The sequence below is a fragment of the Lepisma saccharinum genome, chromosome 10 (assembly GCF_977018435.1).
Source record: "Lepisma saccharinum chromosome 10, izLepSacc3.1, whole genome shotgun sequence".
Lineage (NCBI taxonomy): Eukaryota > Metazoa > Arthropoda > Insecta > Zygentoma > Lepismatidae > Lepisma > Lepisma saccharinum.
Genome location: NC_139238.1, coordinates 11,354,271 through 11,373,431, shown reverse-complemented (window position 1 = coordinate 11,373,431; position 19,161 = coordinate 11,354,271). Strand labels below are relative to the sequence as shown.

Genomic DNA, 19,161 nt, shown 5'->3' with positions numbered 1-19,161 from the left:
AAGTATGTCCTTTTTATTAACCTGATGTTATGGCGCTCTGCTAACGACCGATATGAAGTTATTCGAGAGAAAAGTCTAATATTTTTATTATGGGTTTGTCCGGAAGCATTGTGGGAGAGGTGAGTGTCCACTCTTCGTTAACATGTAGGTCGTTATAATGGCGTCTGTGTCTAGAAAATAGAAGGGGGTATGGAAGAAAGAAAGAAGCAAAAGCGTTGAATCGACCACTTTATGCGCAGGAAGTCTAATCGAAACTGGACCTACAGTTTAAAGTTGGATCCGAATCACTATATGCCTCCACCGGGTATCGAACCCGGGACCCCGTCATCGGAAAGGCCCAGTTCACTCTCTTTCCTCTCTCGCTCTGTTTCCCTTTTTCTGTCATGTTCACTGTCGTTTTCTCTGTTGTTCATTCTGTCATTTTTCTGTCTTGTTCACACTGTCATTTTTCTGTCTTGTTCACTCTCTCCTTTTTCTCTCTTGTTCACTCTCTCCTTTTATGTGTGTGTGTGTGTGTGTGAGAGAGAGAGAGAGGGAGAGAGAATGGCGCACAGAGAGATTATTCTTTCTCCTCTTCTAACTGTAATTAGATAGATGGAGAGAGATAGAGAACCGAATCGAATTTATCTTTTCTCCCTTTCTCTCTCCGCCCCTTCTTCCTTTCTCTCTCCGCCCCTTCTTCCTTCTGATATTTTCATATGCTCTTGCACGCCACTTAAGCTGCTTTGCGGAGAGTAAGGGAGAGAGATAGACAGACAAACCGTGGAGAGAAAAGAACAGATACATATACAAAGAAGGGGATGCAGCAATACTTCATTCTTTACCCAAGATTGTTTCAAGTCCACGTTTGCTCACATAGGCTATTCGGAACTGGACCTACTGTTTAAAGTGGAATCCGAATGATTGTGCAATGTGCCTCCATCTTGGTTACCACTATGCTGTTGGAGAGGCCCATCATTCTTCTTTATGTTCAGGATATAAGAGGAGACAAAAGTGCCAGGCTCTACGCACCACACCTTGGAAACTTCGTTTCTTCAGGCTAACTAGACACTGGCGCCTCGACCTAGCTCATGGACGGTAACAGCGGGAACGAGGGAGGTGTCGGATTATCCCGAATCCCCACTTCAATAGTAACAATAATGATAAAAATAATGTGTATTAAATAGGGCTGAGCCGATTCCAATTTGAACGGATCCGATGCCGATACTGATACCAATACTTGAAATGGTAATAATTAAAATTTGTTCAAAATATTGATCAATATTGGTGTGTAAATATTCTTATTCAATTATATGCATGAATTAACCAATAAATTTGCTTTAGAATATTCAAAAATTACATTAGAATATTAAAATAGATGTTGTATAATAAAAAAAATGTTTTTTTTCGTACAAAATAAAAAACAAGTTTGAAATTTGCATGTTTTTCAAGATTCGAGGCGTGTGAGGATAGTGTCGCTGTGGCCTCGTAATTAGACTCTGCTAATGCGTCGAGCGCCAATATTTTTTTTTTCCGGGCACCGTGAGAAACCAATATCTCGGAAAAGTAAAGGCTGGTATCGGTAGATGAATTACAACCGATACTTTCCAATACCGATACGTCAGCATCGGCTCAGCCCTAGTACGTATTCAACATTGTGATTGCTTCTTGGTGGTTGTAGCCTAGCTTTATCAAAACTGTAGGCACACTCATTTACGCTACCCCTCCCGTATAGCTGCTATTACTATTTGAACTTGTCGGGTAACTTCACGGTGTACAGTGAGATCCATAAGTATTACCGTGCAAATTGTCCATCACCATATTCGTGCACTTTATTTGACCCAATAAGAGCTTCAAGAATTAAAAGAAAACTCAAAACAAGCTGTTGACAACTTCTGCACCAGCATACATAAAATTCCATCGGTTAAAAACACACAAGATGTAAGAGAAGAATTAATGAAAATAGTCATGGACAATTTGCACGATAATACTCATGGATCCCGCTGTACATTGTGTCCGATACCCATTTTATAGATCGGTCCATCCACGTTATCTGTAAGAATCCATGACCCTCTGCCCTGTTCTCACAGCGGATCTAGATTTCCGATTCGAGCGATAACATCTTGTATGTATGTGAAGCACGCGTTCGAGTGTTGTGAAGATAAAAGACGGGAGGATCGGTAATTGCTGTCGGCACGAGCTCAACTTAAAAAGCGACTGCGAAAGAAGCTTCAATTTGCCAAAGACCATTGTGCTGTCTGTTTCGGGAATGCATACTTCCGTGATGCTTCGCGTCGTTTGCATAACGATGTGCTCGAGCGAGCTTAGCCGATGATCCTTTAAATCAACATTATATCAACAGGTGGCGCCGAAAGATTAATCCATTGCTTGCTGAACGAACAGTTGAACGTCGCGTAGGTAGAGACACAGACTAGCACCCAGGTGAAATTTTAGAGGGCAATGAATTGTCGCATTGGAAGTGATTGTTTTAAGCATTGCCATTGGCTGGTGGTCTCACTTATCGGACACAACTTAAACACCATCGGTGGTTAGGTTAGGCTTGTTGGGTTTGGTTCTCTTAGCACAGGCTAAAAGAAGAATTTGTGGGTGTTAGAAGAAGACGAAAAATAGTTGTAGCAGCAATACCGACCTTGGCCAATACCGTGCATCGCAATTGATGTTCGGATATAAAAAAAAAAATTAGTGACTCGAGTGTGGGGGGAAGATTGTACTAAATGATTAACCAGAACACTATATACTGTTGTATGAGAACCAGAGGAACTTAAATCCAAACATGCGGTTTTCAGTTTTGTTTAAATAAACTCCTCTGAAGAGCTTAGGGTTGGCATGTTTAAAACACACGGCTTTGTTTTTCAAAATTGTTTAAAATGTTTTAAACATGTTTTTTTCAGATTTGTTTAAAACACATTTTGATACTTGATGTTTCACAGTGTGTGGTTATTTGCGTGTTTCGTAACTATATCTTTTCATTCAAGCCGTTACATTTTGTTTATTGTGTATAGAACTCTGTTCAGTGGCTCAAAATGTATGTTGAATTAACGAAGAAACATATCGTTATGAATACCCGTGGGCTACGTTTAAAACACCTGCCTGTTTTTGTTTTTTTACAAGTGTTTAAAACATTTTATAATTGAACACTATATGGATGAAACAGTTTTGTTCCTCACTTAACACACCGCACATAGTTGTTAATGTCAATATTTAGTTGCGCCTTGTAATCAAGTGGTCCCTGGTTCGATACCCGGTGGAGGCACATAGTGGTTCGGATCCCACTTTAAACTGTAGGTCCAGTCCCGATTAGCCTCACTGTGCATAAAGTGGACTTAAAATATCAATTCAATCAATATTTAGTTGCATTCACGATAAAATGTATTAAAAAAACAAAGGAAAAAAAGCATTAGCTACCACGTGGACTGAGTAGGGCCTGGCAACTGTGGATTAGTTTAAGCTTCTCAAACAGCCTACAAGCGAGATTTAAGACTAACATAAATATGTACTTGAAAAAGTTAGTCAATCGTTTATTTTATAACTAGGAATACATCCCTTCCTTGGATTATTAACAGATCCCTTATTAATTATTATTCTTAGAAAATAAGTTTTATTGGCATTGTTAAAAAAAATTGTTTTGTTTCTTTTGAAAAAAACAACAACACAAATTTGGCCAACCCTGGAAGAGCTCCATTTGAAGTCGGATATGTCTCCACATCTAATCCTTAATAAGGTGGAGTCGCATATCTCCAGTTTACTGGCTGTCGAGTCAGACATATTCCTAAGAGTACATTACTTCATTTCTCCTGTAAATTTGATAATTTGGAGTTACGTCCCTCTAGTTAATTCTCACACGACGATACTGTGAGAATAGAATGGAAATTTTAAAAATTGCAAATTTTCCTCCTGAAGTGATTGTTTTTACATTTCCGGAAGAAAAGACTGATATTCGAAAGTCATTGTTGATCTTGTAACGAAATATACACAGTGTCTCACCGCACAGACTTTTACGGTGCCGAGTGATTTATCCACCCCGCCAAAATTTCCTCGACCCCCTCTTAAGATTTTTCACAAAGGCCCAATTTATGGTCACTTTGCCTCAAAATTTACGCTTACACTCCCTCCCCCAAATGGAAAATTCTGGATAAACCCCCTGTAGAGGCCATTAAGGAAAACAACTTTCATGTTTTTATGTTTGGCGCCTCGTTTCGACTCTACGAATCCTCCAAAAAATGAGATTTATATCTGAATAAGTCGCGCCGAGAATTAATTTGTTTCTTTTTTAAATTGTTATTTAGCGCTGCTTTTCTTCCACTTTTGGCTAATTACGATGAGGAGGATGGAGGGATGAAGGGACATCACAAAGCACACCCAAGACACCTGACGTCGTAGCGCGCGCACGGAGGCCGGCAAATGTTTTGTTTTCAGAGTATCATACATTTTAGTTTACCAGTCCCGAACGAGTTCGCGAGTCCAAAATTGTCTCGTCTCGATTTTATAGAGTTCATTCTTCTCTGTACCATTCCTAAGAAGCAAGTATGCTTGCAGGTATAATTCATGTGATTAAAGTTCGCAGAGACGCCACATAATGAGCGTGGTAGGCCTTTCGGCTTAGCACGGCGATGTGATCATAGGCTTACATGTAGGAGGATGTAGGTAGGTGACGTCAGTCAACATAGTTAAAGGTGTAAACATGCAGGCCAAGATTTAAGCTACTTGTTCAACGTTGTCATCGGGACAAAGCTGTAAACGTTCTCTCTCGTCTTGTAATGAAGTTTCATGGTAGGGATGGCCGAATCCGGATATCGGATAATTTTCCACCCGGATTATTTGGATATCCGAGTATCGGAATTCTCTGGTTTATCCGAAATATCCGAATGTGTGCATTATCCGGACAGTTCTATCGTTTATCCGTTTTACGGGCTATCCTAGGGTTCCCAGACGTTCCGTATATACGGGATTGTCCCCCTTTTTTAAAGAAGTGTCCCGGAAAATGTTCTCAGTAGGCCTATTTGTCCCGTATTTAGCTAAAGAAAAAACGAATTCAAATTTCAAAATCATTTTATACAACAAGAAATTAATAACAATTTATAACTAACCTAATTGGATACCAATTACCATTTACCACTCAATCCTCATATTAACATTGGCGTAGAACTGCTCATTGTCGGTTGTCAATGTCGAATAAGAAGCGACTCACGACTGCCAAAGGCAGTTCTGGTTCTTTTACATCTATCACTTGTTTCTTTTCTTGGTCAATGGAATCAGAGTGGAGTGGATAATATTCAGGGCTTAGGTGATGTAAAAGGTTTTATTTTATTTCGTCATGCTAAAAAGAAAGCGTTCTTATAGTAGTGATTATTCTAAACAAAGGTCCTCGTAATGGACGCCCTTGTAATCAAGTGATCCCGGGTTCGATACCCGGTGGAGGCACATAGTGGTTCGGACCCCACTTTAAACTGTAGGTCCAGTCCCGATTAGCCTTACTGTGCATAAAGTGGACTTAAAACACCAAATCAATCAATCAAATCTTAAAGGACGCCAAGTGTTCACTCAAATAGTATATGTTGTCAAAATGTTTAAAAAATCGGCATTACGAGGGTCACTATTTATATTTTGAGCCTTGGCAACACTGATTGAAGTTAGGCGCGATTTGACGTTTGCACGGAATCGTCTGGCATTATTGACCATAACGTACTTCAAATGTTTTGTCAATAGCTTGATTTGTGTTGTTTATGTTGCCTTGGAGATTGCGCGACAACAATAAAATGGAATTAACTCGTGAACATTTTCGTGCGATGATTTTTTACGATTTTCGACGTGGATTATCAAGACAAGAGTGCATCGATCAACTTACTTACACATTTGGCGATGAAGCCCCATCCTTTGCCACTATGAAACGCTGGTATAACGAATTTAATCGTGGCCGCCATTCGCTCACCGACGAGATTCGCGAAGGTCGTCCAAAATCAGTTGTTCAAGAAAACATTGATGCTGTGCAAAACCTAATACTGCAAGATCGTCATGTGACATACTGTGAGATTGAGGCAACCATAGGCATTAGTTCTACCAGCATACACTATCTGGCCATTCGTCACCGGACACCCCATCAGGTGGCATCATGGTGTGGTCGTGCTTCTCCTGGTATGGTCTTGGTCCTCTTGTGTTAGTGCGTGGAAACATGAATGCAGATGCATACCAAACGATCCTGGACAATTCTGCGCTACCGACATTGTTGGCACAATTCGGTAGTGGTCCTTATCTGTTTCAGCACGACAATGCCCCATGTCATACGGCAGGTGTGATCAACACGTGGTTCGAGGATATGGGTGTGCAAAAACTTGATTGGCCCGCCCAAAGTCCTGATCTCAACCCGATTGAGCATCTTTCGGACGAGTTGGAGCGCCGGTTGAGAGCCAGGCCACACCGCCCAAAAAACACTAAAGAGTTGTTCGCCGCTTTGCAAGAGGAATGGAGCAGGATTCCCGTCGAAACCTATCGCAATTTCGTGGACAGTCTTCCTCAGAGGGTTGCGGCTGTACTTGCTGCGAAAGGTGGCCCCACACGATACTGACGGACGCCTGAAACCGGATTAAAGTACTCGTTCCAGGTGTCCGGTGACGAATGGCCAGATAGTGTATATAAAATATTACATGATCATTTAGCTGTGAGAAAGGTGTGTTCTCGTTGGATCCCACACAATTTGACAAAAACTCAAAAAGACGCTCGCGTCAATTACTGCAAACAAATTCTCATTAAATACAATCGTGGTGCTTCAAAACACGTATATAAGATTGTAACAGGTGACGAATCATGTATATATGCATATGAGCCGAAACGTAAACAGCAGTCGACTGTATGGGTGTTTCAAGATGAACCCAATCCAACAAAAGTTGTTCGCGCTCGAAGCACATCGAAACAAATGGTCGCCTGTTTTTTCGGTAAAACTGGTCATGTGGCAACTGTGCCTTTAGAGGAACGTAGAACGGTCAACTCTGAATGGTACACAACAATTTGTTTGCCAGAGGTCTTCTGTCAAATACGGAAAACAAACAAACGCCGTCGGATCATTCTTCATCAAGACAATGCCAGCTGTCACACATCTCGTCTAACAACCGACTTTATGAACAGTCAAAAAATCGAATTGATGGGTCATCCACCGTACAGTCCTGATTTGGCACCCAATGACTTCTTCTTGTTACCGAATGTCAAGAATAAATTGCGTGGACAACGATTTTCGTCGGCGGAAGACGCCGTTGATGCGTTCAAAAACCATATTATGGAGGTGTCTCAAGAAGATTGGAAAAACTGCTTTGACAAATGGTTCGAACGAATGCAAAAGTGTATTGACCATAAAGGAGAATACTTCGAAAAACAATAAAGCAGTTTTCAATGCCAAATTCCTGTTTTTTCATTGTTAGGCTCAAAATATAAATAGTGACCCTCGTAACAATTCTTTAAACTGCAATTGATTTTGTAATGTTTAAAAATGTTATAAAAATAAATCTAACTATATCCATTAGGGATGGCCAGATCCGGATCCTGGCGGATCCGAAATCCGGATCCGGTTGGTTCCGGATCCTAAGGATCCGGATCCTAAAATTTTTCGGATCCGGATCCGGTACTTTTGGATCCGGATCCGTTTTGCCATCCCACATGCGCTTCTATGGAAAGTAAGAATGTGCTTATAACATATTGTTACCTGCTAATATACATATATATATATATATATATATATATATATAATATACATACACATATATATATATAGTGTGTGTGCGCGCGTGCGCGATTTGTAATTAATTAATACACTTACAAGGGAGGTCTAAGTCTCCCCCTCCGATTTCCATGAAACTTGGCAGGTGTATAGAGCCCCCCCTCCTCAAATGTCAAGATGAGGAGAAATTGAAGTGGGGATCTGACCCCGAAACCACGTAATTATGGCATAGGAAGAAACAGGGAGCATAGGGCCTATCTATACACGTGTCAAATTTCATGGGAATAGGAGGGGGACACAGGGGTCAGATGATCCCCACGTCAATTTGTCTTCATCTTGAAATTTGAGGCGGGTTTTGCCCTCTAAAACAATTTTTTAGCCGAAACAAAAAAAAAACACGTATTTCTTCCTTTGGGCCCCTTTATACACCTGCCAAGTTTCATGAAAATCGGAGGGGGACACAGGGGTCAGATCCTTATTTCAATTTGTCCTCATCTTGACATTTGAGGGGATTTTGCCCCCTAAAACAGTTTTTAGCTGAAACAAAAAAAAAATACGTATTTCTTCATTTGGGCCCGTTTATACACACACCTGCCAAGTTTCATGGAAATCGGAGGGGGACACAGGTGTTAGATCCCCACTTCAATTTGTCCTCATCTTGACAATTGAGTGGGTTTCACCCTGTAAAACAGTTTTTTTTGGCTGAAACAAAAAAAAACACGTATTTCTTCCTTTGGGTCCCTCTATACACCTGCCACGTTTCATGGAAATCGAAGGGGAACACAGGGGTCAGATCCCCACTTCAATTTGTCCTCATCTTGACATTTGAGAGGAGGTTGACCCCTAAAACAGTTTTTTAGCCGAAACAAAAAAAAAATACGTATTTCTTCATTTGGGCCCGTTTATACACACACCTGCCAAGTATCATGGAAATCGGAGGGGGACACAGGGGTCAGATCCTCACTTCAATTTGTCCTCATCTTGACATTTGAGGGGGTTTTGCCCCCTAAAACAGTTTTTTAGCTGAAACAAAAAAAAACGTATTTCTTCCATTGGGCCCCACTATACACCTGTCAAGTTTTATGGAAATCGGAGGGACACAGGGGTCAGATCCTCACTTCAATTTGTCCTCATCTTGACATTTGAGGGGGTTTTGCCCCCTAAAACCGTTTTTTAGCTGAAACAAAAAACACGTATTTCTTCCATTGGGCTCCACTATACACCTGCCAAGTTTCATGAATATCGGAGGGACACAGGGGTCAGATCCTCACTTCAATTTGTCCTCATCTTGACATTTGAGGGGGTTTTGCCCCCTAAAACAGTTTTTTAGCTGAAACAAAAAAACACGTAAATCTTCCTTTGGGCCCCACAATACTGCCAAGTTTTATGGAAATCGGAGGGGGACACTTAGATAACCTCCCTTGTTAGTCTTACACTTTGTAATTATATAACACTGCATATATTATAATGTTTTATTTTAATTTGTAAAACTGTAACTGTAGAACAATTGTATAATTTTTGTATAACATTTCTATCTTGTTATATGTGTTAAAGGTTTCATCCTGGAATGGAATGTCTCACATTTATGTGTGTTTTCATTTCCAATACATTCGAATACATATTCGTTTCAATGGCATTTACAAAATCACCTCTGACATTTTATGTTAAACAAGTAAGATTATTTTTGTGCACGAGTGTGTTAGCCGATGCGTAGCAAAGTATGTTAGGAACAACACTTGAAAAAAATTCTTGTAGGACTAACGAAAAATTTCTTTGTAATCGAAGATCATAATACCTTTTAAGGTGTGGTAATATTATAATGGGATTGAGATACGAAACTCTCGGATCCGGATACGAATTATCGGATCCGGATCCAGATCCGAAACTTTCAGACCCGGATCCGGATCTGGCAACCCTAGGCTATCCACATATTCTTTTATGTCATTTTCGTATTTCACTGTACGTATTTTCCACAAACCGTCATCAAATCTCTTTTATCGGAATTATCCGGATTATGCGTTGCATCCGGAACGGATATTGGATAATTTGAAATCCGGATTTTGTGGTCATTCCTATTTCATAGCAGAACTAAAACACACACACACACACACACGAGCCAGCGGAACACTTTTTCCACGGTCCGTTTGTGACGGGTTTCTGCCAGAAAACGAATCCTCCTATTTCTTATTTATGCACTGTAGTTTGACACAGTTCAGTCTCAAAATTGCTCCACTGTTGGCTCGTAACCTGGGAATTCGATTCTCGATGAGGGCATGGACGTCCGGAAGGGGGTCAAAGGAGGGCCGCTTGCCCTGGAAAATGAATATCAACCTAAAATTATGTCTCTCATACATATTATTTCATTTCAGTCACAGTAATTTGTTAATTATTAGAATTGTTTTTTCTTGGTATGACTGTATTTCTGTTTTGTTTTTTCAATCCTATGCCCTCTAACGTTCTTTTATCTCCATTGCCCCTCTATCTCGCCGACCTCCGTGGTGGAGTGACTAGTACAGTGGGATCCATAAGTATTGCTCAGCAAATTGTCCATGACAATTTTCGTTGGTTTTTATCTTCATCCTACGTATTATTAAGGGCTGTATTTTTACGTATACTGGTTCAGAGGTTGTAAGCAGATTGTTTGGTGTTTTGTGTCAGTTCTTGAAGCTCTCATTGCATAAAACAAAGGGAGTAAACGGGGTGATGGACAATTTGCGTGGTAATACTTATGGATCCCACTGTACAGCGCGCTATAACGCCAGGGGTCCCGGGTTCGAATCCTGGCCTGGGCGTTCTTTGTGAGTGTCCCTTCATCAGTTTCATCATATTATCACTCATCCTCATCTTGGTGATTAGCCAAAAGTGGCAGAAAAGCGAAGTAATATAAACAAAATCAATCAATCAACATCTGCAATTTCCAGACTAACGAGGCTCTGGCGTCTGGACTCACAGCCAATATAATCTGTGGCATTCAACTGGCGATTATCCGGCCTCCGTGGCGGAGTGGTTAGCACAGGGCGCTACGACGCCAGAAGTCCCGGATTTGAATCCCTGCTTTGGCATGGGTGTTCTTTGTGAGTGTCCTTGATCCGTTTAATCATATTGTCGCTCATTCTCTTCGTTGCAATTAGTCAAAAGTGGCAGAAAAGCGAATCAATTAATCAGTCAGTGTACGGTAACCCGCAAACATGACGTGACATTATTTTCAACATAGTTATGTCCCATTCTATAGAACCCACTTGGAAGATTTTCTTCAGTTACCTGTGGATGCAAATACTTCACTCTTTCGGTGAAAAGATATTTCAGTGGCAACGTACGTTAGCCAGGCTTGGAAACCTTGGCAGCCAGATGTGCTTGAACACATTTGTGATTGCACGATGAGAAGGAAGGATGGGAGTAATGCGCTACCATCAAATGCGGCAAACGAGGAAGGAAACCGAACAATTGAAAGCCGCAGAAACCACAGTTGTAACCTCAACTTGATTAAAAACCGCATGTTATTTCGAAGGTGGGTAAGAGATGTTGGAGCTGGGAAAATATTCACAGCGGACGTGGCGAAGCGATAGGATGAGCAGCTTGAGTTATCCGAAAATATTGATTGCCGGTTTCATTGTGTTATTTTCATTCCGTGACAGTACTTCGCGGTATTTATTGTGTTGCAAGACACCCCAATATCAACCTCTCTTCCACGTAATATACCCTGGACTGCATTTTGCGGACTAACGCGGCTCTGGCGTCTGAACTCGGTGCCAGGATATAATCATCTATGGGACACGTGTTGTGTTGTCCACGTGTGTTGCTGATTGTTTCTTCATTCATCTCATTGTAGCACCATTCTTCCCCATGGTTGTAGTCGCGGTTATACGGCGTGTAACAATGATTTATCCACGCCCCTCCCAAAACCCTCAAATTTGTTCGCAAAAGTCCAAGTTATGGTAATTTTGGCACTAAATTTGCCCTTATACCCACCAATACGACTTTACACCCCCAGATGGAAAATTCTCGGTAAACCCCTATCATTTAGATGCCATTGAGGGAAATATTTTATTCTTTATAATGTTTTCCTGTAGGACATCCCATTTCGATTATAATACTAACTCTGAAACACTTAATTTTATCCTGAATGTAGGCCGCCTTGCTACAAAGTTTCACAGTTGTCACTAATGGACTAACTTTGCAATTAGGATAAACATCTATAAATAATCACGTGGACCTAGTGTGTTTAAAGAACTGCAGAGTAAAGTAATTTTGCTTTAGATACAAATTTTAAAATACCACAGCTCCTCAGAGAGGCGGCTGCTTGTCTCTACCTCCATGCCCTCGGAGGTTGTTTTTTTAAAAAGTTGGCTCCTCATAATGTTGTCGATTGATTTGATTTGTTTTACTTCACTTTTTTTTTTTTACCATTTTTGGCTAATCGTGGAGATGAGCATGAATGGTGTTAACATGAGATAGATGAAGGGACAAGAGGGGTCACTGGTTCGATTCCCGGTGGAGGCATGTAGTGGTTCGGATCCCACTTTAAACTGTAGGTCAAGTCCCGATTAGCCTTACTGTGCATAAAGTGGACTTAAAACACAAACTCCAAACTCCATCAGATGAAGGGACAATAATCACAAACATATATGGGCAACAACACAATCTCTACAGAGAATTATCCTGGCTGCAGGCCCAGGCGCCAGAGCCTTGTTAGCCTGCAAAATGCAGTCCAGCATGTACTACGTGAAAGATAGGTTGACATTTGGATGTATTCAGAAAAGTTACTCCTTACACCCACCCCCCCTCCTCATAATGGCATCATGATTATATACTGTTATCATACTAGCTTTCAAACTTACAGTTGGTGTCTTACTTATCAGCATAAGGAATGAACTCCCTTCCCCCTACTGTAAGCTGTGCCTTAAATTCAGTGTTGCAAGTTTTCCAAGGATGTGGTAAAGCATTTGGATGAAAGAGGAGAGGTGTGGCCGTCTATAAGCTTCTGTGTACTATTTATTGTATGTTTTGGTTAGGTTGCCTGTTGTGTTCCAAATAAATACATAAAAATTATCAGAGCAAATTTTTGTAAAAAGTGAACCTTTATTATGGAAAGTATGTGGTCAGAGCTGAAAAATTAAAATTGTAAGACACTGAAGTATCAAATTAATGAGTATTCAAAGTATGAAAACACTGAAAGATAATATAGAATAGTGTATATCTTGCCATTTTCAATATCTTAATTTCCACAATTGGAAATTTCCAACTGATTCTTAGTACTAATGCTATTGTTCATTTCCTTGTGTAACGTAAATTATAACATTCCATTTATTCTAGTAATTTTACATTCCAGGTTAATAATGTCGATGAAGTTCTAATATGCCACAGCGACTTCTTAGACAGCTGCCTGAAGGATTGCATGTTGACAAGTCAGGAACTCATGCAAACAGTGAAAAAGTTGATGACAATCTGCGTGTCTTTCTCAAATTTCATTCAGGTGAGTTTCTCAACTGATATTTATTAAGATCTTTCATGTTTAAATTTTACAATCAGCAATGATAAATAATTAAATGATGATAAAGTATATATGTATTCTACATGATAAGGTTTCAAGACCATCTTCTTTCCTACTCTAGTAGAAACTTTAGTTGTAAATCTCGTTTTGGAACCACAGACAAAGCAGGCTGTATATGAGTTGCTAGGTCTCCTTAACTTTGCTGATAGGATAGGAGGAGGGTGTGAACATGGCAACATGGTCTTGCACTCGGTCTTGGTCACAAGCAAAGGGGTGCAGTGACTGAGAAGAGTAGACAAGTGACTGTTCACTTTAGTTTTCAATTTGGCTGCAGTCTTTCTCTTCTGGGTACAACTGAGACACATTTTAAGTTAAAAAAAATATGAATTTTAAAATGAACTCTCGAGTACAAAGCTCTCAAATTTTTATATTCGTAACACTACGAGGTGTATTTTCTATAGTGGAACCACAAGCAAAAGAACCTGCGCAGACCCGCAACTCCTGTGCACCGTACTCCCGCGAGTAGGGAGGGGGAGATTGGACCATGCTTCCTTATGGCCCGAGCTGAACGGAAGAAGGGTAAGCTGCACGAGGACTTTTCGTCCAAGGTTTTTTTCCTTGTGGTCGCTCTATAGCATACTTCTGCGAGAAGCCAATTTTTCTCAAATTTTCACTTTTGGTCAAAGTATAATTATACTCTAAACAGTTGAAATCTATGAAATTGTATTGATCCAGAGGCAGCCAACCCTTTTCAGAATATATGAGAAATTTTCTACAGAGTTATAGGCTCCCACATAGCCAAATAGTTAGTGTTCTAACCTTTGGTGCAAGTGGTCCCGTGTCCGATTCCCAGTGAGAGCTCAATTGCGGAGCAGGCTCTAGTCTCGAAAGCTAGATAGTAGCAATGGTACTCGATGTGGTGACCATGTGTCTACCAATGAAAATAAGCTTGGTAGGCCTTGGGTCTCAAAGGGCTGTTGCGCCATGTAGTTTATCTACTATGGATACTGTGCTCGACTAAATTTATAACAAAGTAATAAATTCCTTCAGGAGAAATAATATTCTGTTTTTCCCCAGACATATTTCCATAATGCAGATTATGGGATGTTCAAAATTTGAGAGTTTCAAGAATTTTCCTCCGCAATTTATCCCAGATGCTGGATGTAGGACTAAAAAGGACATGTCTGGTGACCCTAGGAAGGTGCCATAGATAGACTTAGCATGGCATAATCATAGGCAACAAGGGAGGATGAGATAGTGAATAGTTTAAAATTTAACTATGACAAGGAAGAGGGTCAAGGTGCATCAGTTCAGTGTTATGCAGTAAGAGGGATGTTTTAAAATGTTATGTCCAGAGGTTGTTCTCTTAGAGCAGGGTGTTGCCATTAGGGAGAAATTGTGTTTCCATTTTTATGTTGAGCCTCCAAGAATAAAACAGACATGAAGTTTGCAGTAATTTCTAAACTTATGGCAATTACACTTGCAGGAACTAAAAAGGTGTTCTTAACACTTGTGTCCTACAAAGAACATACTTATTTTTGACCTCATATTTTCATCATCAAGGTTTCTGCATCTAAAGAAACTAGGAAACTTTTCATCAATGTTGTTCTCGGTATTATAGAAAGAAATGAAAATAAATATGATTACTGTTCATTAAATGTGTGAAGGGCTTGAATATTAGAAAATCAGAAAATTATACAGAAAATTAAAGGTAAGATACTCTCCTGACATTCAGTCCAATATAAAATTATGTTCCACAATATAAAATATTAGTTATATGTGTCTGTTTCTTAAACTTTTCAACCCAAAAGTATAGTGAATTAAATGGGAAATAATCTGAAATTCTAAACCTAGGTTCAATACCTGGTGGAGGCACATAGTGGTTCGGATCCCACATTAAATTGTAGGTCAGTCCCGATTAGCCTATCTGTACATAAAATGGACTTAAGTTAACAACTCAACTCTAAGGAAGCAAGTCATACCTGTATTGATTCGGTGTTTGATATTGTTGGGACAATTAACCTAGGTTACATTTTTATCTGTACGAGTGTAAGAATGCTTTGTATTTAACATTGCAAATAACTATATCTATGTGTGAATAAGCTTCTGACTTATTCACATATACTTACAGCTAATTTTTTACATCTATGATAATTTATTTCTATTCATCCTGCATATTTTCTTGCATTCTTTATCAGTGGGGCATTGTTTCCTAATTATAACAGTGACTTAACGGTAGCAATTATTTACATTGATTTATTCTCAGATTTAAAACTAATATGCTTTGTGCCTAAGTATTATAATTTATTTCATTTGCAGTATAATTTTGTTTGTGGTTTTCTTAATATAATGTCATTGTGCTATTTTCACAGAAAATTCTTTGCTGTGTGTGTGGTTGTTTTCTTCTTCTTTTACTTGCTCTAATTATAAGATAGTGCACATCTAAATGTCCTGACACATAATGAGCATGTATACAAATTGCTTATTACTGTTTAAGTGACAGAATTTTAAAATTATACAAGAGTATACTTACAATAATGATTTTATATGTCATGCTTTTTAAAATTTATTTAGCAGTGTTTGTTATTCTTCTGGTAAACACTTGTTTGATGTCTATCAGTAGTTATCAGCTTTCGATGTTCATACAGAGAGCTAGGATCTGTGCAATAGAAAAAAGGGTATCCACAAAATTTAAAATGGTAATTTCAAAACACTTCAGTGTAATGAGTTTTTTATTATTTTCTTATCATTGCCAGGAAAAAATGTTAATGTGTAGTTATTTCAGGTATAAACAAAAATTCATATATTTTAACTTTACGTCAGTTTTTGTCATCACAAACAAACAACTTTATATTGATAAGTTAATTGCTTCCTTTTTTGCTTTTTAAAGAGCAGGCAGATAGGAAGGCAGATATCTACTTTTTCTTGTTCAACCTCAAGTACTGGGTCTCCCCAATGGCATAACATCATCATCTTGTAATTAAGGTGGTCCCAGGTTTGATACCCAGTGGAGAAACATAATGGTTTGGATTCCACTTTAAACTTTCTGTCTAGTCCCGATTAGCTTATCTATGTATAAAGTGAACTTAAAACAAAATCTCGAACAAAAACTAATTGTCCATTTCTCTAAGCAATGAATACAGAGATAAGAAATGCTTCTACCTGAGATTTATACAGATTTACGTACCTACACTTTCAATTAAAAATCAATGCAGTGTACTAACACTGTGCACCATTTCTTTCCAAAGAAAGAAAAAGGTTAAAATACTGTTCAATTTTCAGTCACAGTTCATGGAAGTTGCAAGTATTCCTTTTCGTTACGGTTCTGTCAAGCATTATAAACATAAGCAACTTCAATGGGTGTTCGTTTTTGAGTGTCCATCAATTTCATCTGTTCATCATTCATCCTCATCATCTCTTTTATCCTAAAGTGAAATAAAAGTGCCTTAAAATGAGACAAATACAAACCGACACCTAGATCTAGAAACGTAGATTGTTCATTCCAGTTACTCCTTCAAAACAGGGTAATATAAGAAGCAAGAATAAATTGTTTTCTATGGTGTTTATCTGCATTTGTCACAGTATTTATTTATTTACACAATACACTATAACGATAATAAAATGAAGATTATACACCTTGATGTAGCAAGAGTCTACAAACTTTGAATTCATGAACAGTACATCTTTAACATGTGCAAACCTTATTTTATTGTTGTTCTGATTATACAAATTTACAATATTCATGAAGACTGCATATGTTAAACCATTGGTCATGGGGGCCAATGTGCACACACAAATGCTTATAATACAGAGCATCCCAAAATAGTGTTCACACTCTTTGAACATAAATAACAAGAACTCTAATAACAGTGAGTATGATTTTTTTTGTGTCACATACCTTAAAGTTACAGATGTTCAAAATGACCGCCATTAACAACAGTACGTTATCTGCAATGCTGAACAGATTGACGAACAGCAGATATGGTTTCTACAGGAAGGAAAGCACAGGGAGTCTGAATCTCAAGTCTCATTTTATCCAGTGTCCTTGGTTTTGTGGCGTACACATCGTTAGCCTGGTCCAAAATTTGCAAAATGTGAGAATTTAGCAAGTCACCCCCAAAGTTGGGTGCCAATGGACATAAAAACACTCCACACGGAATTTGGGATCCGAGCAACATTTTCTGGGCATGCTCCATGTGTTTTTTTCCCATAAGAGTAACATGCTTAGAACGTAGCCATCCCGAGTGAACCTGCTCTATGACCCTCAAAGGATCTGATCACTTAATATTCTTTTAAACTTGAGCTCAAAGGTGTGCAGAAGGTCATGAAAGAGTCAGTCACAGAATACATATTCATTGCAGAAACATTACATTGGAAATTAATATGTATCTTAACAAGATTATGTTAAAAAAAAAATAGTACAAGTCTCAATTTAAGTACTGAACATCATACTTGTAAAGGTAGCATTTTATGTACAGGGTGAGTCAAAAGTCCTTTAATGACCCTTGTAAAATGTAAAGGAGTTTTGCTGGGTACAATTGGTCATGATAGAAACAGGTTAGGTCCAGGGAGAACTATGGTTTTATTTATTTATTACGTCTTGTAGCCTTTTTTACCACTTAACCATGCTTACATTTAGCATACAAAAATTAGAAAACTCTATTTAAACTATTACATAAGGGAAATATTGAAAACGAAGAAAGAAAAATATATAATTACAAAGAAAAAATTACATTCAGAAAAGTCTAACCTATACTCACAGGCATACAACAAAACACACACACATTCTCGCGAATTCAAGACAGTAATTTGTAATTTGGAATATTAAGTGGAATAAGGAGTTTCAGTGTTTATCTGCACTTAACTATATTCAGTTTGTCCCTAGCGTATAAGCTTGCACAAATGTGCTAACTATTTGTGCCCAGTAAAAAATGTTTTAATTGTGTCTTGAAGACATATACTGAAGGTGCTTTCCGGATTTTGAGGGGCAGCAAGTTCCAAAGACGGGAAGTGCAAACTGAAAGATTTTGAATAAAAATATGAGTTATGAAGGGGGATGAGAAGTTGAGTTCTCTCACACAATCTGGTGTCAAGCTGTGTGATTCAGATAGCACTGATAATCTGCTCGAGAGAACTGGTTCTTTTGAACTACTTGCTCTATAGAGAAAGGTGAGGTTGTGTACCTTTTGCCAATCAATTAATTTGAGCTAATTTAATTTTGCATGTCAGATGCATACTGCATACCTTTGAGCTCAAGATTAGATGGTTTGAGGGTCATACAGCAGGTTCGGCAGCAATGTCTACATTCTAGGCATGTTATCCTTATTTGAAAAATAAAAACTCATGGGGCACGACTGGCAAATGTTGCTCAGATCCCTAACTTGGTGTGGGATGTTTTTAGGACCAAATTTTGGATGAGGCTAGCTCATCATTCTTCACAGTTACCCACAGGTATAAATTACGATTTTCGAAGGAAACATTGGTCACCTTTGATATTTTGTGTATACTAATGCCTACTGCCTAGTGGGCTGGGACGGAACAAAGATCAACAGAATGCCTACAAGAACTTACTCACACACACACTATATCGACATTGCAGCTTCAAACACAAAAAGTCCAATCATTTCATCTTTAATAGTTTCTCTGTTATTAACATTTAAAAGTGTAAACATTATTTTGGGACACTGTAGTTTATAGAATCCAAAATCCCTGTCACTTGGACATGCCACGCATTAAGTACAAAATTTAAGGAGAGTTGGAGATGTTAAAACATTTCCTGTGTAACCAAGTCATGATAAAAACTTTTTTCTTCCACCCTCTGTAGCATATGAGGAGGTATTATGTGGATGCGGAATTGACATCAATGATAGGAGTAGATTACCACAGCACAGAGGAGACTGAGGTATCATATTAACAGGATATGTATTGCAAATTGTCTGGCATAGTAAATTTTGCTAGTGCATGG

General features: G+C 38.8%; 1 protein-coding gene across 2 annotated transcripts in view; it reads left to right on the top strand.

Annotated features, from left to right (window-relative positions):
* LOC145993773 (gamma-tubulin complex component 2-like) overlaps window positions 1-19,161 on the top strand; it is a 182,136-nt gene that overhangs the window by 146,082 nt on the left and 16,893 nt on the right. Inside the window, exons 14-15 of one of the 2 annotated variants that reach the window (XM_083129552.1) lie at window positions 13,035-13,178; window positions 19,021-19,098. In XM_083129552.1, the coding sequence (XP_082985678.1) occupies window positions 13,035-13,178; window positions 19,021-19,098 (222 nt within the window). The remainder of the gene's footprint in view (window positions 1-13,034; window positions 13,179-19,020; window positions 19,099-19,161) is intronic. The other variant, XM_083129553.1, reaches the window with a different exon arrangement.